General features: G+C 31.6%; 2 protein-coding genes across 6 annotated transcripts; both read left to right on the forward strand.

Annotated features, from left to right (window-relative positions):
- The first annotated feature begins 2,134 nt into the window (after nucleotides 1-2,134).
- LOC149518511 (uncharacterized) lies at nucleotides 2,135-7,826 on the forward strand. 5 transcript variants are annotated; one of them, XM_089762415.1, is made up of 10 exons: nucleotides 2,135-2,596; nucleotides 2,776-2,937; nucleotides 3,019-3,180; nucleotides 3,404-3,559; nucleotides 3,681-3,755; nucleotides 3,857-4,024; nucleotides 4,763-4,915; nucleotides 5,000-5,146; nucleotides 5,239-5,385; nucleotides 5,557-7,826. In XM_089762415.1, the coding sequence occupies exons 1-10, from the start codon at nucleotides 2,191-2,193 to the stop codon at nucleotides 7,674-7,676; spliced, it is 3,696 nt and encodes a 1,231-aa protein (XP_089618541.1). In that variant the 5' UTR covers nucleotides 2,135-2,190; the 3' UTR covers nucleotides 7,677-7,826. The 5 variants fall into 5 exon arrangements, with proteins under 5 accessions (XP_089618541.1, XP_089618540.1, XP_089618542.1 ...); XM_089762414.1 differs by having other exon boundaries at nucleotides 2,156-2,596; nucleotides 2,776-3,180; XM_089762417.1 differs by lacking the exon at nucleotides 3,019-3,180 and having other exon boundaries at nucleotides 2,159-2,596.
- A 12,416-nt stretch (nucleotides 7,827-20,242) lies between these two features.
- LOC149518512 (cuscuta receptor 1-like) lies at nucleotides 20,243-22,657 on the forward strand. Its single transcript, XM_089761581.1, has 5 exons — nucleotides 20,243-20,249; nucleotides 20,518-20,664; nucleotides 20,757-20,903; nucleotides 21,369-22,025; nucleotides 22,227-22,657. The coding sequence occupies exons 1-5, from the start codon at nucleotides 20,243-20,245 to the stop codon at nucleotides 22,655-22,657; spliced, it is 1,389 nt and encodes a 462-aa protein (XP_089617707.1).
- The last annotated feature ends 236 nt before the right edge of the window (nucleotides 22,658-22,893 follow it).

Here is a 22,893-nt window from a genome sequence, read left to right on the forward strand (position 1 = left end):
TTTGGATCCTTCCTTGAATTAGGTTAACCCAACTTGTGGTAAATTTATTTTAATTTTATTTGTTTATTGTTTTTTCATACATATTTTAGAATATACATATATGTAAGTATTTTAAATTGTCAAAAAATAATAACCTTAAAAGATGGTTAGATAGTTAAGATGATAAATGTAATTTTACTGAGTGTGATTATTATAAAAATAAATAGAGATTTTTTCGAGGATGAAATTTTTAAAGATATTTGAGTAGTAATTTTTAAGAAATATTTAAATAGAGAAATTTTTTTAAATGTCGTCAAAGTATTGAGATATTGAGAATAATTTTTAATATAAAAAAATTTTCCATTTATTTGTTTTTAGCAAAAATAAGAAAAAAAATTATGAAAATTAAAAATAGTGATTTGGTACAAATTAATTCATAAGCACCCTATTTTATTATTCGTCTTTTTATATATGTGCATTAATTTTGTAAATATATGAACAAAAGCCTCTAAGGATAAAAATTTATAAAAATCTGAATAATAATTCTCAAAAAAACTTTAGGTGAAAATTTTTTTCTAAAATACCATCAACATATTAGAATATTTAGAGGAATATTCAATACAAAAGGCTTATGATTGTTTTCAATTTAATTATAAAAAATATTTATTCTTAAAAATAAAATTGCATTAATTAGTGCAAAAATTTTATGTTTGCATCTCATGAACATATATTAATTATGAAAATTAACAAGAGTATACAAAGGATGAGATTATAAAAATGTCAAAATAGTGATTCTTAAGAAATTTTTAGATGAGAAAATGTCTCTTTCCATTGTCAGAGTATTGGGATATTTTGAGATTTTTCAATCCATTAGGTTTTTATATGTTTTTCAAACAAAATAAAATTTTCTTTTATAAAAATGATAAAAATTAAATAAAATTAATTAAAAAAGATGTTTTTGGTTGCAATAAGTAAATCGAAGAAAATATTTTTAAATAACAAAATTAAAATCACTTTTATCAAAATTAAAATATAACAAACGACTAATTTGTATCGTTTTTAAAACTGACACTGTGAGAATGTTAAGTTTTTTTTCACATTATCGTACACCTGAATTTAACTTTTTTTTGACAAACCAAAAAAATTATTTCTAATAAGTTTTAATTAATTTTAAAATTTTATTAAAAAATTAGTTTTCTTATGTAATCAATCATATTTAAATAAAAAAAAATGATAATAACTTTTTGTGTTTTTAAAATCCTCTTAATGGTCTGAGTCTTTCGACAAAATCATTATGACTATATACGATATGTTTCATAATATTACTTGTATTGATTTTTAGTAATTAAAATTGATTTTTAACTATTAGCGTGTATCTTAGGCAAAAAATAATTAAAAATTTTAAAATTTAACTTCATAAGAGATTTTAAAATGCTATATATTGTGATAAAACTTTGATTTAATAAATATTTAAACTAATTAAGATCAAAGTTTATTTAAAAGTTATAAATAAAAAAAATGAAAATAATAATTATGAGAAAAAATATAATGAATGATAAAAATTTGAGTTTAGGGAGCCAGGATGCATGATAAAAATTACGCATAAAAAAGAAAACACGTTTTAGTGTCAACAATTCATATAAGACTCTGAAAGTGAACTTCGCAAGGAGTAAGACCTTTCTAACTTTGAAAGTCATTAGGTAGAGCTTTCAAACAGTAAGTGGGGCACTAAGAAAGAAAGAGAGATGGAAGAAATTTCTTCTGTTTTTGGTGTTTAACTAAAATGAGTTACCAGGTGCGTGATTTGTTGATAAATATTAGATTATTAATTTTAATAGTAATGATTCAAATTTTGATAATTTCAATCATCCAAAAAAAATTTAAACTGAGTCATGAGGAATTTTCCCCTATTTTCATAGCGTTTTTGAAAGAAAAGTGGAGATAATAAAAGAAAAAAAATTTCTCAACCCTTTCGTAGAAAAAAAAAAGCCATCTCATCGTTTACTTTTCATTAGTGGAGGAAAGAAGAAACATGGACGAAATTCTAGTGGAAAATACATTTCAAGAATTCCCTTTAATGAATTTTCTAAGAAACATGCATGGTTAGGGTCCTCCCACATATAAAAACCAAGTTAGTGTTGTTCCGTGATGCATTGAAGTATAGTAGCTATATCGAGTAATTAGCTGAATATATATATTGAGAATTTTGAGATGTGGGTCGTTTTGGTGCTAGTTTTTGTATTAGGTTTAGAAGGGTTGGGTGAGGGCTGTTGGGAACAAGAAAAACTGAGTCTTTTGCAACTCAAGCCTTTCTTCAATCTCCAGTACGATGTGTTCGGAAACAATAAGCAGTACGTTCTATACAACTGGGTGGAAGAGGAAGGAAAAAAGAGTACTTCTGATTGTTGTCAATGGGAAAGGGTGGAGTGCAATGCAACCACTGGACGAGTGATAGGACTTTCCCTTGCAAACAGATTGCGGGTAGAAACTTTCCCTTATAACCGGAAGTATAAGCCGAAATTGAATCGTCTCAACGCCTCTTTCTTTCTTCCCTTTGAGGAATTGAAGAGTCTTTCTCTGAGTGGGAACCATATAGTTGGTTGCCTTGACAATGAAGGTTATCCATTCACTACTACTTTATTAACTGCAAGCTAGTGAATTTTGTTATTATTATTATTATTTTTAATCGTTGACTTTAAATTTGAAGTTCAATTTTCATTGCGATCACAAATTTAATCTAATTTTAGGTCTGTTAATTTTAATTCATTTTATTTATTTTGGTTGGTTATATTGCAGGTTTTGAAAAGCTAGCATTGAAATTGAAGAATCTAGAGGTCCTTGACTTAAGTATCAATCATTTCAATGATAGCAGCATTTTATCATCTTTAGTTCAATTTTCATCCCTCAAGTTTCTAAATTTATCACACAACCTACTCAGTGGAGCGATCCATACAAATGGTAAAGTACTTACTAAAATATTACTATTGTTTATTTCAATATTCAAATATTGTGCCTGTCAATTTGAACGTTTTCCACTAGGTTTTGGAGGGCTATCGACAAAATTGATTAGAGCCGTAGAGATCCTTGACTTAAGTTTCAACTGCCTGGATAATGAATTCTTGTTACCTCTGATTGAGCTTTCATCTTTGAAGTATCTGGATCTCTCCTACAATTGGATGATAGGATCAAACCATACCAATGGTAATGTTAATAACATGTGAGAAAGATGATTTAGTTAGGTAGATTAATTAATGTTTGATTTTAAATTCCTGAAATAATTCTTAATACAAATAATTCTTTTTTTTTTTTTTTTGGGTATTTGAGATTGTACCAATGAAATTTAACAACTTCTACAAACAGATTACATAGCTAACAGTAATACCAATTTTTTCTTCTCATTCTTTTTTTATATCGATGAGAGCAGGTTTCAAGGGGCTATCAAGATTAAGGAATTTGGAGACACTCTATTTAAGTGGTAACATATTAGAAAACAACATCTTATCATATCTTGGAAATCTTTCATCTTTAAAGGTTTTAGGGTTGAAGAATTGCGAATTAAAAGGAACCATTGATATGCAAGGTATGCATTAATTTCCTTCATTATAAATTTTCCTTCTTTACTTTCAAGTATATATTTTTGGCCAATTTAATTTCAGATACATTTAGTGGACTTATATATATATTTGATTGGGTTTGAACAGAATTGAATAATCTGGTAAGCTTGAAGGAGTTGTATTTAAACGACAATGAAATTAAGAGCTTTGGTTCTTTCCATGGTACCTTACAAACTCAATTCCCTCATGATCAATAGATATTTTTATTTTGGAAAGTTATGGGGTTTCATAAATTAATGGAAATCTTGTATACATATATATAGACAAGGATGATGAAAGACAATCAGGGTTGATCAATCTTGAGGTGCTTGATTTGACTCTTAATATCCTCAACAATAGCTTATTGTCATCCTTTGGGCCCTTCTCTAAAAGTCTGAAGCATCTCCATATAATTGCAGGTGAAGAGTTGATAGGATCTATAGATATTAAAGGTAAACAATTACATCTTTTTTGACCTCCCTTAAAAATTTAATGTGTGTTTTAATTAACATGCTTTGAGCAAATCCTGATGAAAACAATTAGCATTTGAATTTTCAAATATTACGATTATTCCATGAAGTACAATGTTGAATAAATTATTTTTAAATTTTTTAAAATATGATTTTATAAAGATTTTATATTTAGTAAAAACTTAAAAAAAATTTGACCGTAAGTTTATTTATATATATAAAAAGAGATTTAAGTCATGTTTAATACATAAGATAATGGATACAATCGGATGATAATCATTTTATATTATCTTTGATTTGTATTTAAAGAAATGGATATGATTACAACGAGAATTATTATTTTTTTAGTATAAAATGATTTAATTCTTCAAAGTAAAAAATATTATTTTTAATCTGTGAAATTGAACTTACATGTCTATTATCTTCAATTTGGGAGAATTAAATCATCTTATGTCAAGAGGATAATTAATCTTTATTATAATCATATCTTTTTCTTTAGATAAAAATTAAACTTAATATAAAATGATTATCATTTTATCATTTCCATAAAATTTGACCTTACTTATATTAGTACAACTTTTATATATTTTTTTTTGGATTTTTGGATCAAAATTAAAATTTGTACTGTTTTTCATTTGACATTTCACTATAGAAAAAAAAAACTAATTTCCCTGTATATGATACATATATTTATATATATTATGGCTTTGAGATTAACAGATGCAAGAGGTTTAAAGAATCTGAAAGGCCTTGATAGAGTGGCAGTTGTTGCGGCTGACAACGGTATTCTACTAGAGTCATTGGGCTTATTCCCGTCTCTGAAGACGCTTCACTTTGAATCTGGTCTTACTGTTGGAACGGTGAATATTCAAGGTAAGTAAATTACAGTGATAATTTTTCCTTAGAAAAAGTAGCTTTCATGTATATGAATTTAGTTGTTTCTCTTGGAATCTATAGAATTGCGTAATTTGACCAACTTGGAAGAGTTGTACTTGGACAACACTTTTCTACACTCCGACTTTCTTGAAGACGCTGGGAAGCTCACTTCTCTTAGAGTTTTGTCATTGATTGGTTGTACAAGTACTGGCGGCCTCTCCATTCAAGGTAAATTAATTAATTTGGATCTTGCAACTTCCTATTCCTTAATTAAATAACACTAATAATTAAATAATTTATGTTGTTGTTCCGTTTCATAGGTCCACTTCATTTGAAGAATTTAGAATCCTTGAATATGGACGAAACTTCTCTCCAAAACAGCTTTCTTGAAAAGATTGGAGCAACGACTTCTCTCAAGATTTTGTCATTATCTACTTGTGGACTTAGTGGCACCTTATCTACTCAAGGTCAAAGATAGATTTCTACTTTCCTTTTTCTCATTGGTTACAAACAATAAAGCTTCAGTAAATACTAATAATATTAATACTAAAATCTATAATTTAACTTTTTAAGAGGTGAAGTATCTGAAATCATTTTTTTAATATTCTTCTAATAATAATAATAATGTACATTCACAGGTATTTGTCAACTAACAAGTCTGGAAAAGCTGAATATCCGTGAGAATAAGTTAAGGGGTACTTTGCCTAGTTGCTTCTCAAACCTCACCTTTCTTAGACATTTAGATTTCTCTTCCAACCAATTTTCTGGTAACTTAGCTGTGTCTCCCCTTCAAAGATTGACGTCCATGGAATACATTGACCTTTCAAATAATCAATTCCAAATCCCAAGTTCATTAGAACCCTTTTTCAACCATTCAAAACTCAAGTATTTTTATGGCTACAGCAATAATTTATTTGCGGAGGCAGGGCTACATTCCTTGGCCCCAAGATTCCAATTGAACATCATCAGTTTGTCTTGTTGTGGAGATGCCGGACCATTGCCCAAATTCCTCCATCATCAACAGGAGTTGCAAACTGTTGATCTCTCCAACGTTAATTTGAGAGGGGAGTTTCCAAGCTGGTTGTTGGAAAACAATACAAAGCTAGAAAAACTTGCTCTTGGCAATAACTCTCTCTCGGGGCATTTGCCATTGCCATTTCATTCAGCCATGAAATTATTGGAATTAGATGTCTCCAACAATTTCTTTGATGGTCACATTCCAGTAGAAATTGGAGTGTATCTGCCAGGTTTAATGTCTCTAAACATTTCAAAAAATTCTTTGGATGGAAGCATTCCTACTTCAATTAGTGACATGAAGTTACTGGAAAAATTGGACTTATCCAACAACAGATTGTCTGGCGTAATACCCGAGTCCTTGGCCATGAGTTGTTCCTCCTTAAATGTCCTTGTATTATCAAACAATAATTTGCGAGGCCAGATATTCTCTGCAAACTTCAACTTGACAGACTTGAGGCAGTTAGAATTGGCTGGTAATAACTTCACAGGATCTATCCCAAATAGCTTGTCAAACTGCCCATTCCTGTTAAAAATCGACATCGGTCATAACCATCTTTCCGGTGCAATCCCAAGGTGGATGGGGAATCTGTCTTATTTAATCGAAGTTATCATTCCCGATAATCATATTGAAGGTCCCATCCCAAAGGAGTTTTGTGGACTTCACATACTAGGAGTTTTGGACCTTTCTATGAACAACATATCTGGGACAATACCTTCATGCTTCAATAGATCATTGATCAACCATGTTCATCTGTCTAAAAACAGGCTACGAGGACCAATACCAAACAGAATTTGCAAGAGCCCTAGACTGGTGACGTTGGATCTCAGTGATAACCAGTTCACTGGCAATATCCCAAATTGCATCGAAAAACTTGTTGGCTTGAGTTATCTTGTCTTGAGGCACAATAATCTTGAAGGTGAGATTCCAAATCAGCTTTGTCAGTTGCGCAGATTAAGTGTGATTGACCTTTCTCATAATAATCTTTCTGGTCGCATCCCAAATTGCCTGAATGTTACCGCATATGTGGAAGTACCTAGAGATTATTATACAACTTACTACATTCCATATGGCTTAACGGATGGATCAATAGATTTGACAACAAAGAGCATATCTTACTCCTATAGGGGAAGAATCCTCGGATACTTGTGTGGAATCGATCTCTCCGCCAACAAGCTGACTAGTGAGATTCCTCACAATTTGGGAAACTTGCACAAGATGGTCATGTTGAACCTATCTCACAATTGTTTGACAGGACAAATCCCACCATCGCTTTCTAACCTCAGCGAAATTGAGAGTTTAGATCTTTCTTACAACAACTTGAGCGGGAATATCCCTCTTCGATTTGTTGAGTTATATTCCTTGGCTTATTTCAATGTGTCATACAACAATTTATCTGGGAATCCACCTCCAAGGACTGCGCAGTTTGCAAGTGATTTTGATGAGAACAGTTACTGGGGAAATCCTTTTCTTTGTGGAAAACCGTTGCCTAGAAACTGTTCAACAGCTGAACCATCACCAATGACGCCAAGTGGAAAACATGTTGGCTTAATTGACATTGAATCCTTTTATATGACTTTCACCGCGTCTTACATAATGGTGCTATTGACTATTGCAGCGGTTCTGTATATAAATCCTCATTGGAGACGAGCATGGTTCTATCTCATAGAAATAGGCATCAATTCTTGCTTGTATTTTGTCGTAGACAATCTCCCCAAACAATTCCGTTGTGGTAATATTTAATGTAGCCAAGCAATATTATATATTCATCTCTCTTAAATAAAATCCAGACAATCTCCCCAAACAATTCCGTTGTTGTAATATTTAATGTAGCCAAGCAATATTATATATTCATCTCTCTTAAATAAAATCCAGTTTTGGAATTTTACGATAGTTGGTTTGAAATATTCAAAGCTAATAGAATAAAATATCTTTAATAATTGCATCCAACTCTTTGTTTATATTTGGATTGAGAGGAGGTGAGGGAAAGGAAAAAGAATGAAGAAAAATAAGAAACATTTTCTTTGGTTTTTATTTTAAATTAAAATAGAAACTACCTCAAATTAGGTGAAAAACTAAAAATTAAAAAAAGAAAGGATTAATTCATTTTCTCATTGAAATTAAATGAGAAAAATATAATTGTACAAGAATAATTCCAGACCTACATTAGTTTATGGATTAATAAAAGTTCATCTCTTTTATTGAAAATTTTTTCTTTCTTTTATATTTAAAGCAATTAATTTTGATATCATTTATATGGTAAATGAAATATTTAAAGGTATAATTGAAAAAATATTACAATAAATCATTTATTTTTCTTTCTGCTTTTTAACTAAACAATAGTTATTAGGAATTAAGATTTATTTTTTTTCCTTTATTAATTTTAACTATCCAAATAAATGATAAATATATAATTTCTTTTCCTTTCCCTTAAAAACATTTTTTTTTTTTTTTTACTTTTCTTTGCTTCCTTTTCTTTGTCTTTATTACTGTCTATTCAAACATAGTGCAAGGGTGCATCTAGAGAAAGATAAAGAAAAAAAAAATCATCAATGAATTTTTTGTGCCAATTCCATATAAGTAAAATCTACTTAATAAATCCAATGAAATCACTATATGAGTGAAATTAATGTCAGATCATCAAAGTCAATAGATATTTTAACATATTTGACAAAACAAAATTAGTGCTTGGACTTAAATTACTAAATCAAAATAGTAAAAATATTTAATTTTTATGAATTATACTTAAAGGGATTAAAATTTTAATTTTATGTAGATATAAGGATTAATTATATAATTTGACAAAAGAAACTATTTTCTTTTTTTTTATTCTTGGTACTCAAAACTAATTTTTTTAAAAATAAAAACTAATTTTGTTAGTGATTTGTTAAAAAATTAAAAGGATCAAGTTAGATGGTAATCAAACACATTTTCTCTATAAAAAATACATTTTTAAATATTTAAAAAATCTTAAAGTACTAATTTTAATAAAAAATTGCATTATATATAGTAGTAACATAAAAAGATTTTTCTTTCATTTAAACAGATAAAAATAAATAAAAAATATAGATAGGCCAAAATCCATAATATAAATTTTGATCATGTACGATCAACAATACATAATCAAAATTTATACCAGATGGCACTCTTTATTATGTTTTTTTTTTTTATTTCTGGTTTTTTAACCTTTTTGATTTTTTTATTTTTTTGTCAAAATCATTTTATATTTAATAAATATTTTTTAAAGATTTTATTTTTTAAATGTGGGTTTCAATTTATACCAAGCTTTTTTTTTCAAGATTTTAAAATTGTTTTTTATGGGATTCACTTGAGACTAAAGGTATGTTAGTATTTTTTAAAATTTTTTATCATTTTCTATTTTATATATGTAATAAATATTTTAAAAAAATTTTAGATTCTTTTTTGTCCACCAACTTGATACCAATGGTGATGTACTCTATCTTTGAGATATTTTGGAGGCTGATGTGATTCATGATGCTTAAGAGTATCAATACCCTATTGTGCCTTCATTAGGTCGTATTACTCGATCTAGGGCTAAAAAGCTATAATTGATCCTTAACTTGTTACTTAGACAGAATTCAGTCCAAATGAAAAACTTGGATAATTAAGCTATAGAGAAAAAACCCATGATGATTACATTATTTACTTACAAAGACACTTTGGCAAAATTAAGCTTTTATCGACTTTTGCATGAAAGTAAACTAAATTGGGCTTTTGCATATCATAAGCCTTTCATATAAGTTTTTGTCTATAATAAGCCTCACTTCTAAGCTTTACGTGTAATGGGCCTCACATATGGGTTATTGTATGTAGAAGATTGAAAGTCTGAATATTTGTGACTGAAAGAACAAAATCTGAAGATTTGTGGCAAACTTCAAAGATTATTAGGTTTATTACTTGTAATCTTTTTTATTTTAGTTTTAGTATGTGTAGACACTTAATTTTATTCAGAATATTTTATCATATTAACCTGGACTCGATTTTGTAATTGTACCATGACTATAATTTTTTGGGCCCATTACATTGTTCATTTTCAAATGCCCATGATAAGGCCCATTATTAGCCATTAAAAAAATAAATACAAAAATATAAATAAAAAATATAATATATAATATAAAAATAAAATAAATAATAAAATATAAAATAAATAATAAAAATTTTAAAAAAGCTTGACCTAAAATGGCCAAGATGGGAGTCCAAATTAGCCACAAAGAAGAATGAAGCCTAAATAAATGTAAGGCCAGAACCTTGTTGAAGGCTTGAGACTTGGCCAAAAAAGGGGTTTACTTGACCAATTACAAATTTTGCATAAAAACCTTGGATGGGATGGAAAAGAAAAAAAAAATGGCATGCTAGGCAATGTGGGAAACTACTTCAAGAAAACTACAAAAAAAAATTTGTATGAGAAATGGCTCGATAACATGATGAAATGGTGAAGAAGTAGCAAAGACTAGAAAGAAAAACTGGCAAAAAAGAAAAGAATAGAGAAGAGAAAAAAAAACAAGAGAAATATCTTTACAAAAAAAAAGACAGTAGCAGTAGGTATAGGCGAAGACCAGTAGTAACAAAAAAGAAACTAAGCAAGAAAGAAGTACGTTGAATCAAAAGTAAAAAAAAAAAAAAACTAAGTAGTAATGAGAGTTGGATAAATAGTAAAAAAAAAGTGAAACTAGTAGTGAAAAAGTTAAGACTAGGAAAAGAAAAAACAAAAAACCTAAAGTAGAAAAACTAGAAAAAAATGAAGCAAAAACCATAAGAAAAATATGAAAAGAAGACGTGAGCAAAAGGAAAGAAGTAGAATAAAAACCTAATGTGAACAACAAAAAAGAAGAAAAGAAAGAGAATAATAGCTTATAGAAGAAAAATAGCAACGTGAAACAAAAACAAAATGAATTAGAAAAGAAGCAGAGACCAACAGGTATTCCTTTTTTTTTCTTGTTCATCTTATATGAATATATGTGATTAGATTTTGTTTGACATGCCAAGTTTGAAAGAATAAAAAAAATGCTTGACTTACTTTTTTTTTTTATTTTAAAGACCTTGATCATAAATCATTTCATTTTTTAGGTATAGGTTTTAGGTCTAATGTGAAAAATTGAAAAAGGAAAGTTTTTCCTGTTGATAGAAGGCTAATGCAAAAACAGGGGCTGAAAGAATGAAAACAGAGGGGCTTTTCAAGCTTCATTCTTGAAAGGAAAAACCTTACTTTTCAGTTTGGTTTCCTAGCTTTATTCATAACATTTAGGATCTATTTTTTATCTTACTTTTTACTTCAATGTGTGTTTAAAGTTTAGGGCTTCAAGTTTTCAAAAAAAATAATAAAACCAAGAATCAACAATAAATAAGATGAACAAGGATTTTCTAATTATGAGAAGTAGGAATTATGCAGTTAGGGTGTCTAGCTTGTTTTGCATGGGTTTGCATGAAAGAGTTCAAAGCTCTTATGTTCTTTCTTTTGCATGTTGGCTGTGTTAAGTAAATAATGACATTTCTAGTTTCTTAGTTCCTTGTTTTAAAAAATAAAAACTTTAAGGAAACATAATATTGGTGCCGAGCTTCAATTTGAGGGTATTCTTATGAATGCAAAAGAAAAAAATAGTTAGGCAAAAATAAGGGGTGTTTCCTGTATTTACACTTTGACACGTAAGTTAGTAAAAATCAGGTTAGTAAAAAAGTAAGAAAAAGAGAGAAAGAGAAGTGAATGGGATGAACATGTCTTCATGGTACCTAAGTCTTCATATTTATAGGTAAGCTTAAAAAGACTATAAGGAGAAAATTAGGATGGGGTCGAGCAAAGGTGGCACTGACCATGTCAGGTTGACTTGACATGTCTGGTCAACACAAATGATAAAGATACCTTTAGTTGTCTGCTAAAGGCTTTGAGAAGGAAAAAGACCATTATATCATTTTGACCATCAAATGCCCCTAACACTCTATCCCCTCATCAGGTGGCATAAGTATCAAATCACCAAATTTTTTATCAACATCTCTGATATAGGACAGATTGGCTGAAAGAACAGATTGGTAGCTTGGTTTGTTAAAGGTTGACATTATAAAGAGAGGTCAGTTTTGGATAATAACTAGCTTTGAGCCACGATCCGACCTAGTGAATATCTAATCTTGCACATGTATTCTGGATTGAGTGCATAATTGGTTTAAAGGTTGTTGATGTGATAATTGTCTGGAGTGATTTGAGATTAGTGCTAGAGTTTATTTAGCCATGGTGAGACTTTATTTTCTTTCAAAAATTTAGATTTGAACCTCTATTTTAGAACTTGAAGGTGAATTGGGCTCTCGATTTACCCTTACAATTATTCAGTTTAGATGGCTTGACTTGAGATTCATCTAGTTAGGCTGGTCTGACATCATTATATAAGGAGATAGGTGGTTTGAACAAACAAATTTAAAGCAAAAAAATAACAAGATGTCGTTTCGTCTATGCTCCGACACATGGCGCAGAACGTATCATCCATATAGTCTAAGGCGTGTTTATATAAAGGGCTGGTAGGGCTTTAATTTTTCACATTTTTCTTTCTTTGCATTCAATCTAAACTAAAATTTTTTATCTTAATAGCTTTCTAGCCTTTAAAGTTTTTTTACACCCACTTTGATACGTATTTCTAACTATGTCTTCTAGTCCGAGTTTTGGAAAAGCTAAAAGTTATAGGGTAAAGCCAAAAAAGAGGCCAATGAAGGTAGCAAGATGACAACCTAATCTTTCATATTATCAAAGTCTAGAATTATGCAAAGATGGCTTATTGGTTTAACTCGATGCTTGAGAAAGGATAGTGGTGCAATGAAGAGAATGTTCGAGCAAAAGGTGAATGAGTTTTGAGCACGAAAGAACTGTGTGCTCAAACTAACTTTGATCTTCAACATTCACCTGTTTTTTTTATCTCTCAAGTTAGTCCATATTTTATGGCTAACCTTTTTTTTTTATCATTCTCCCTTTTAGGGTTTGATCTCTTCCATCTCTTATCATTTTTACTTTCTCTCTCTTTAATTAGTTTTTATAGATATCTCATCCTTTCCTGAGAGGTTTCCACTTCATCATTTTTTTTTAAGATCAAACTATTTTCATCTATTGCTCTTCCTTAAGATTTATCTCTCACCCAAAAGTTAAATTTTTCTGACGATAGGGGTTAAATGAGGAATAAAATGAAGGAGCACTTCGATTGGAGAAAGTAACAACACGGGGTAGAGTCTTGTGGTGCAGGAAGAACTCACTAAAGTCCTTGTATATATTCCCTGTGACCTCAACATGATTCTAAAAAACATGATGAATAAGCTAAAGGGTAGGATAAATCTATAAGATTGTCCTAACATGTGCTTGGCATATTACTTTCATGCTCTGGGTACCATTTTCTTTTTTTTTTTTCCAAAAAGAGGTATAGTATAATAATGTTGAACTCCTCAAACTAAGTCACTGATAGATTAGACTCACATTAACTTTATATATATTGGGATTCGTTCATGATCAGTCTGAGATTTTTAGTTCATTTTTTATTCATTTTAATTTTTAATTCTTATAATTTGACCATCATTCAACTCACCCCAAATTCTGTTTGGTACATAGTCACTTTTATTATTCTTACATAGTCGCTTTTATTATTCTTTGCCAACAACTAAATATTATTTCTTTCTTCATTCAATTAAAGAGTTTTTTTCTCTTAAAAAATATCTTAATGACAATAGGTAATTTTATATCATAACTTGGCCAAATAAAAGACATCTCACTGATGTTCGAACTCAATAAAGAATTGAAAGTTACTTTTTTTATGCCTTGAGAAGCAAAAGGTAAATAAAAATGGTGAGCCTAAGGTTAAGGCTTAAAAAATAAGAAGTATGTCTGGCTTTTTTGTAGATGTACTAGTGGCCCTTTCCATCTTTGATCTGTCAAATTGAGATAAGATTTTAGATTTTACATGTAAAGAAAGCTCGTCATTGGTACTCATGGGCTGACTTCTCCAATAATAATAAATGGGATGAAGTATTGGGGTAGGTTTGAGGTAACCCTTTAGGGTTTTGTTTTAAGTTAATTTTTTTATCTGACTATTAACTTGATTTTATAGAAATGGTTGGTAGTGATGACTTTAATGTCTCTCTATACCAACATGCCTTAAGGCCCAAAAAAGGCTAAAAAAAGATCCAGCTTAGGGCACTATTAATGGGGGAGACAAGGTCGTTAACACCTCTATGCCATACTCTCTCTCAGGTTGAAAGTTAAATCCACCACTTTAACACCGACACCACCACATTTAGCCAAAAGACCATGGGTGAAGATCTCTTCTTTTGCTTTTAAAAACCTCAAAGCTAGGATACTAAAGCTTAACTCAAAGAGAATATCTATAAGGTTAGAGTATACTCTAATTAATGACCATATCTCTAACTTTAATGTAGCTATGAGGTTATGTAAGGTTGCGGTTCCATACTTTTGGTGAGTATTTCCCAACATTCGCTTGATTTTTGTTATTATTTTTTTTATTTTTCTAAGTTTAAGATCTTTTTGTGTAGTCTAAAAAACATTTTCACCTTAGCCTACGAAGAATAGCAACCAAACCTTCTACTATACTTATCTTACTATCGGACATATACTAAAGGTTAAGAAGTATATAGCTACTACCTTTGTCGAAGAACACCAAAAAAAACTCAAAAGCATTGGACAACATTAGGTTAAGCCTCAGCATGTCCCATAAAAAGAAGGTCGAGTTGAGAAAAAAAATACACGAATTGATAGTAAAGTTAAAGGCTATCTCGATTAACAAGGCCTCAATCGAATATATGAAAGAATAGATTAAGCTGAAGTTTAATGATGCTTAGGTCAAAACTGTAAGGTTAAGGTCTGAGCTTGAGGCCTGAGATAAGAGAGAGAATGAGCTAAAAGTGAAGTTGTGGAGGAGTATAAGGGCTCTGATGATTGTCTTAGGATAAAGGTAAAGTTTTAAAAAAAAAACATATTGGTGCTTTACAGTTGGCCGAAGATAAGGTATAGTCTAAATTCTTTTCTCTCAACCTTGACCTTTTTTATATTGACATCAATAATATTAGATCACAGACTTATCCAAATCAGCCTAAGGAGGATGAGGAAGAGAAAGAGAAAAATGAAGATAAGGCCTTAAAAGGCTAGTTAGAGGCCATCTTAGGGACCAAAAAAGAACTTGTGGTGATCATTAAAGGTGAGGTCGTCCTTCTTACTCCTACTGATAAGAGTGCTTCTTCCATTGTTGCTGTTGTAAATGAATAATTTTATAATCTTTTGTTTTTGACTTTGTCAAAATTTTCTTTGTGTGAGGTCAATTTTTTGTAATGACCTCCCATACTTTAACCGATGTATTTTGTTACAATAAAATAAAAAAGAAAATTTTCTCACATTCTAGCTCAAATTTATTGTCATTTTTTTCTTATTTGCACAAGTTTGAGAACAATTAGCTGAACTAAAAGTGAATAATTGGAATGAAAACTTATAAAATTACTTAGATCAAATAAACATAGTTACAAGTTCTAGGTTAGATTTCTTCAAATCACTTGAAACAAGCTTACTGAATATAATTTAATTCATGTGTTCGTGTACAAAATTACAAGTGTAAGCTCAGTTTGCACTGATTTATTGGTAATAGACTTGATTTGCATTTCACATCTTTAGGATGAAAATGCCATTCACAAAATAATGCAAGTGTAAGCTCGGTTAATAAATTTTTAAGTTATCTACGTTCCATGTCTTTAGGATGATATCACCATTTAGATCCTATAATTTGTAGGTCGTATCGTGAATGACCTTTTTAACAATATATGATCCTTCCCATGTTGAGGCCAATTTGCCACCTTCGTCATCTACTCCTGAAGCTTTAATTTTTCGAAGTACCAGGTCATCTTTTCTTATATGCTTACATTGGACCCTTTTATTATAATAGTTGACTACCTTTTATTAGTAGGTTACAATCTGTGTTAAAGCTGTGTCTCTTTGTCCTTCGATAAGATCGAGGTCAACCCTAAACATCTATTTATTTTTTTTCGATGCCAATTCGACTCTTAAGCTTGGCAGGCTGATTTCAACCAGCACTACAACTTCTATTTCAAATGCTAAATGAAAAAAGGTTTCACCAGTGGGTACCTTTATGGATGTCTTTAGGGCTGACAGAACTTCAAGTAGCTCTTCGACCTACTTTCTGTTTATCGCATCGAGCTTTTTTTTTTTAAGTTTCTAATATTGTCTTATTTGTAACTTTGGCCTACTTATTAGACTAAGGGTAGGTAATTGACATGAATTTGAGGTCAATGTGAAAATTTAAGCACCATTCCCTGAACCTTGGATTTTTGAATAGTTTGTCATTGTTGGTTATTATAGACCGAGGTAATCTGAATCTATAAACTATATTTTTACACGAATTTCTTAACTTGTGCTTCCATGATAGTGGCTAAAGCTTAAGCTTCCAACTATTTTGTAAAGTAATCTATTGCCACTAAAACAAATCTTTTCTAACCTATAGCTGGGGTGAATGGTCCGAGGACATCCATTTCTCACTTTTTTATGGCAATGGGCTGATGATAAAAGTGAGCTCTATTAAGGGGAAATGTTGCATGTAGGTATATCTCTGACACTGGTCATATCTTTTACCAATTTGGTCATATCTCTCTTAATGGTGGGTCAATAATAGCCCTATCTCAGCATTTTATAAGCCAAAGACCAAGGTCCGAGGTGAATTCCACATATTCCTTTATGGATTTCTTACAGGACATATTCTGTCTCTTTTTCATCAACACATCTTAAGTAAAGTACATTAAAGGATCTTTTGTATAATTTTCTTTTAATCATTGTATACTGAAGGCCCTTTCTCATCAATGCCTTAGCTCGGACTCTTTTGTCGGGTAACAATCTCGTGGTTAGGTATGCTTTAATTGGCATCATCTAAGTTTCTTTCTTTGTGACTTGTCCCATAAACTTGTCCTCAATGCTTTTATATGCTAGTTCTTCTACTAGACCTCAATCTGGACTTTTTATTGCTACTCCAAAAACAAACTTAGATAAAGAGTCTGCTATTGAATTTTTTAATCTTGGTATCTTTTTTACCTTGGCTTTCTTAAAGCTAGCTACCAAGGTTAGCACTTTGTCAAGATACTTTTCAATTTTATCTATTTAAACTCTTCGTTTATCTGATCAACCACTAGTTGGAAGTCACTATAAGCGGTTATGTATTGAACATTCAACTTGGTTGCCAACCTTAGGCTAGTTATCAACACTTCATATTTTGGTTCATTGTTAGATATCCTCAACTTGAATATCAAAGCATATAGGTATTGTAACCCTTCTAGGTTAATTAGAATGAGGCTGGCTCTTTTACCCTAGCTTGTAGCTAATCTGTTGACATAGAGCTTCCAATCATTTTTATCCAGAGTCTTTTTTTTTCTCAAACTGTCTTTTTGGTTGTACCAAGATGCATTTTACGATAAAGTTTGCTAGCACATGTGATTTTAATACCAATTTAGGTGAAATGTGTAGGTTAAATTCGTTGAGCTTTGCTGCCCATTTGATTAGCTTTTCTAACATTTTAGGTTTCCATAAAATTAGCCTCAGTGGTTAATCAGTCAAGACATGAATCGTGTAGGCTTAGAAGTATGGCTTGACTTTCATGGTTGAAGTGACAATGGTATAGCCTAATTTTTTTTATACCCTTGTAGTTAACTTCAGAACAACTTAAAAGTGCACTTTTTCTAGGTTGATCTTACATTTTGTATTTTTGTTGGTGATTTTTTGCTTGTTATCAATTTTTTGTGTTGGTTTTTCTTTGCTTTCAACCTCGATATCGACTGAGTTGCCTATCTGCTTCCTAGTCTTATCCTTCATTATTGTGACATAACATTACTGTGTCATGGACTGGTCTTCTCAAACTTTTTTAACCTTTCAAGGTGTTGGGAATTTCACTTTCAAATGGGGAGCTGAGCTTATAAGCCATATAATAGATTGGCTAGGTCAGTCCAATACCATGTTATAGGTAGATGTGACATTTATGATTTAGTTTAATACCATGAATTCTACGACTGAGATAATTATCGTTGGTTCAATCCCTAAAAAGATCAAAAGCTTGATAGTTTCTCTTACAAGCACCAGCTCATTCCCAAACCCCACTAATGTGGTGGTGATCGACTTCAACTAATATTTACCAATCCTTATTTTCTTCAAATAGCCATAGTACATGACATTGGTCAAACTCTTATTATCAAATAAGATTTTTTTTAACCACAAAGTTATACACCAAGGCTGTGATCACTATAGCTTCATCATATAGTTATTGTATTTTCTTCAGATCTTTCGAGTTAAATGAGATCAACTCGTCTCTCTACCTTTTTCTTTTTTGGTCGAGGTGGCTACTACCATTACCATGCCTAAGTTAAACTTTTTTTTAGGTGAGGTGGAGTTACCTTCTATGATCACGTTAATCACCCTAAAATTTGGCCTACTATTGTTAGCTTGACCCTCTTCTTGATTCAACTCTTTTCGCTGGACATCCTTTCTCCCTTGCTCTACTCTTTTCTTTTTGCCCTCAGTGGGCATTCTATGGTCTTGTTTGTAGTCCATTTTATGTTAGTCTTGTCTTCTTTTTTCTATAAATCTCAACAATTGATCTCGTCATATTAGAGTTTCAATCTCATTTTTTATGTTGACACAATCTTTAATATTATGGTTGATGTCCATGTGAAAGGCACACTTTTTTGTTGAATCCCTTATTATGTTATGTCTTAGTGGCTTAAGTCATCTAAGGTTGAAATTTCTTTCAATTTGTATCAGAATCCTTTCACAGGAAGTATTCAATATAGTGTAGCTTTTTCTCCACCAGGACTTCTAGCCCTAAGTTATCTCTTTCTTAAGGGAGGATCATAGAAATTCTTACCTCTTTTACGATCAAAGAAGAGGGATAAGTCTCTCTCACCTCAATTTGTTTTTATTGTAGCTTCAACATTAATGTATTTTTCTACTATTAGCAAGACATCAACTAGAATTTTTTATGGTTCTAGCAATGATCTTAGTTTTAAATGGTGTTAGTTTTAAATGGTACTCCTTATCATTGAGTCCATTTGTTAATGTGGCAATAGTGGCTATTTGTTCTAGGTCTTTAACCTATAGAGTTTTCACATTAAAATGCATGATATAGCTTTTCAAAGTTTCATTTCACCCTTAGTGAATTGACATAAAGCTTAAGGTTATTTTCTTTCCTCTTAAGCTACTCACAAATTTGGACAAGAACGAGTGGCTGAGCTCCTTGAATGTGGTGATTAACCTTAGCTCCAAATTGCTATACCAAGACTGAGCTACGTCTTGTAACATAGTGGTTAAACCTTTGCACATTAAAGCCCTATTTGCTTTCCATATCATCATGTTAGTTCTATAAAATTTCAAATGATTAAAAAGGTTAAAAGTATCATCATATGTCTTCAAGGTTGGCATTTTAAATCCTTTAGGAGGCAAAGCTTTGTCAATTTCTTCAATAAAAGGTGAGGTATTCTGGAACTTGAGCTCATCTTCAAATGCCACTACTTTCATTTTCAGCTCTTTTTTCATGGCTTTTATCTGAGCTTCCAAATCTTTATTCAGTTGGAATTCACCTTATGTTTGTTTCAATTTTTGGGTTTGTAGCATGTGTGAAATTATGAGTAGGGCGGTGATGAGTTGGATTTGTGTGTTCTTTCTCTCTGGAGGTTGAGAAGGCCTTCACCTCTTCGTAGCTTGGTTGTTCGACGTGGCTTCTCGACCAAATGTGATTAAGTCTGATTCTTTTGAAACTTATGGCGAGGTTATAGTTTGCAGTATCTACTTGAAAGCTTGTACTTGTTTAGTCAAGGCTTAAAATTGTTCCATAGTTGATCTCACTTGTGGTTGAGTTGGACGGACAAAATGTTGGCTAAGGTGAGTTTCTATTCCAATCGGGGTGGCTACCTTTCCTTCCTCTTGGATTTTTTTTCTTGGTGGCATTGTTTTATGCTCAGCTAATATGAGATGTCCCCTACTTGGCACCCCAAATGTTGGTGCTGAGGTCTGACCTAAGGGTATTCCCATGAATGTAAAAAGAAAGAACAATTAAAGGTAAAGGCAAGAAATGTTCTTTGCGTTTGCACTCTAACGAACAAGTCAACAAAGATCAAATCGATAAAAAAGTAAAAAAATAGGAAGGAAAAAGATAAGTGAATAAGATGAATATGCCTTTATGATGCTTGAGTTTTTATATTTATAAGTAAACGGAGAGAGACTATAAAGGGAACAATTAGAACAGGGCTGAGTTAAGGTAGTATTGATCATGTCAGGTCAGGTCGACACAAATGACACAGATGCCTTTTGATTAAAAGATTTAAAGAATCTAAAGGCCTTGATATAGTGGCAGTTCTCGCAGCTAACAACAGCGTTCTACTAGAGTCATTGGGCTTATTCCCGTCGCTGAAGACTCTTCAGTTGGGATCTCATAGTTTTATTAATGGAATGGTGAATATTTAAGGTATGTATATTACAGTGATAATTTTTCTTTAGAACAAATAGCTTATATATGAATTTAGTTGTTTCTCCTGGAATCTACAGAGCTGCGTAATTTGACCAACTTCGAAGAGTTGTACTTGGAATACACTTTTCTATACTCCGACTTTCTTGAAGAAGCAGGAAAGCTCACTTCTCTTAGAGTTTTGTCATTGATTGGTTGTGCAAATAGCGGCAGCCTTTCCATTCAAGGTAAATTAATTAATTTCGATCTTACAACTTCCTATTCCTTAATTAAATAGCACTAATAATTAAATAATATATGTTGTTTTTCCGTTTCATAGGTCCACTTCATTTGGAGAATTTAGAATCCTTGAATATGGACGGAATTTCTCTGAAAAACAGCTTTCTTGAAAAAATTGGAGCAATGACTTCTCTCAAGATTTTGTCATTATCTACTTGTGGACTTAGTGGCACCTTATCCAATCAAGGTCAAAGATATATAAACTCCATTTTTACTTGCCTCTTTCTCTTTGGTTGCAAACAATAAAGCTTTAATAAATACTAATAATATTAAGAGATATTATTTGATACGTTCATAGTGAAATTTTTTAATTTTGATAAGTGAGATTAAAATAATAATATATTTTTTAAAAATTATTTTTTTATTTTTTAAATATAGATTAAAAAATATGTGCTACAATTTTAACATCACTTATAAAATTAAAAAATTTTATTATGATAATTTTTTGTAATATCAATATTAAAATCTAAAATTTAACTTTATACAAGTGACACTGTCTGCAGCCACTTTTCCAATACGTTAATATTAATATAATGTACATTCACAGGTATTTGTTAACCGACGAGTTTCGAAAAGTTAAAAATCAGAAAGAATAAGTTAAGGGGTGTCTTGCCTAACTGCTTCTCAAACCTTACATTTCTTGAATATTTAGATCTCTTTTCCAATCAATTTTCGGATAACTTAGCTGTGTCTCCCCCTCAGAGTTTGACATCCGTGGAATACGTTGACCCTTCAAACAATCAATTCCAAATCCCAAGTTCATTAGAACCCTTTTTCAACCATTCAAAACTCAAGCATTTATATGGCGACAATAATAATATATTTGCGGAGGCGGGCCTGCATGCCATGGCTCCAAGATTCCAATTGAACATCATCAATTTGTCTTGTTGTGGAGATGCCGGACCATTGCCCAAATCCCTACAACATCAACATGAGTTGCGAACTGTTGATCTCTCCAACGTTAATTCGACATGGGAGTTTCCAAGCTCGTTGTTGGGCAACAATACAAAGCTAGAAAGACTTGCTCTTGGCAATAACTCTCTCTTGGGGCATTTTCGATTGCCATTTCATTCACCCATGAAATTATTGGAATTAGATGTCTCCAACAATTTCTTTGATGGTCATATTCCAGTAGAAATTGGAGTGTATCTGCCAGGTTTAACGTTTCTAAACATTTCAAAAAATTCTTTGGATGGAAGCATTCCTACTTCAGTTGGTGACATGAAGTTACTGGACTTTTCCAAACAACAGATTGTCTGGCGTAATACCCGAGTCCTTCGCCATGAGTTGCTCCTCCTTAAATGTCCTTGTATTATTAAACAATAATTTGCAAGGCCAGATATTCTTTTTAAACTTCAACCCGAAAAACTTGTGGCAGTTAGAATTGGCTGGTAACCAGATAGCTTGTCAAAGTGCCCATTCCTGTCAAAAATCGACATCGGTCATAAACATCTCTCTGTTAGAATCCAAGGTGGATGGGGTGTCTGTCTTATTTAACCGAATATTGAAGGTCCCATGCCAATGGAGTTTTGTGGACTTGATATAGGAGTTTTGGACCTTTCTTTGAACAACATATCCGGGACAATACCTGCATGCTTAAGCCCATCATTGATCGACCATGTTCATTTGTCCAAAAACAGGCTACGAGGTCCAATACCAAACGGAATATGCGACAGCGCTAGACTGGTGATGTTGGATCTCAGTGATAACCAGCTCACTGGCAATATCCCAAATTGCTTCGGCAAGCTTTTTGACTTGAGTTATCTTGTCTTGAGGCACAATAATCTTGAAGGTGAGATTCCAAATCAGCTTTGTCAGTTGGACAAATTAAGATTGATTGACCTTTCTCATAATAATCTTTCCGGTTGCATCCCAAATTGCTTGAATGTTACCGCATATAAGGAAGTAACTGGAGATTCTATAACTGACTACACTCCATAAGATGCTGTTGTTTCTATGCCTCCCGTTTCGAACGGATGGATCAATAGATTTGACGACAAAGAGCAATACTCCTATAGGGGAAGAATCCTCAGATACTTGTCTGGAATCGATCTCTCCTCTCTCCTCCAACAAACAGACGGGTGAGATTGCTCATGAAATGGGAAACTTCCACAAGATCGTCATGTTGAACCTCTCTCACAATTTTTTGACAGGACAAATCCCACCATCGCTTTCTA

This window comes from Durio zibethinus, chromosome 6 (genome assembly GCF_047325235.1).
Source record: "Durio zibethinus cultivar Kanyao isolate XHJ-2024 chromosome 6, ASM4732523v1, whole genome shotgun sequence".
In the NCBI taxonomy this organism is placed as follows: Eukaryota; Viridiplantae; Streptophyta; class Magnoliopsida; order Malvales; family Malvaceae; genus Durio; species Durio zibethinus.

What these genes read in the sequence shown, in the direction of transcription:
- LOC149518511 (XM_089762414.1), top strand. Translation starts at nt 2,191, where the DNA reads ATGTGGGTCGTTTTGGTGCTAGTTTTTGTATTAGGTTTAGAAGGGTTG. An exon ending in TGGAACGGTGAATATTCAAG is followed by an intron (nt 4,916 to 4,999) that starts GTAAGTAAATTA and finishes TGGAATCTATAG; the next exon opens with AATTGCGTAATTTGACCAAC. An exon ending in TGGCACCTTATCTACTCAAG is followed by an intron (nt 5,386 to 5,556) that starts GTCAAAGATAGA and finishes GTACATTCACAG; the next exon opens with GTATTTGTCAACTAACAAGT.
- LOC149518512 (XM_089761581.1), top strand. An exon ending in TGGCACCTTATCCAATCAAG is followed by an intron (nt 20,904 to 21,368) that starts GTCAAAGATATA and finishes TTGAATATTTAG; the next exon opens with ATCTCTTTTCCAATCAATTT. An exon ending in GCTCCTCCTTAAATGTCCTT is followed by an intron (nt 22,026 to 22,226) that starts GTATTATTAAAC and finishes CGAATATTGAAG; the next exon opens with GTCCCATGCCAATGGAGTTT.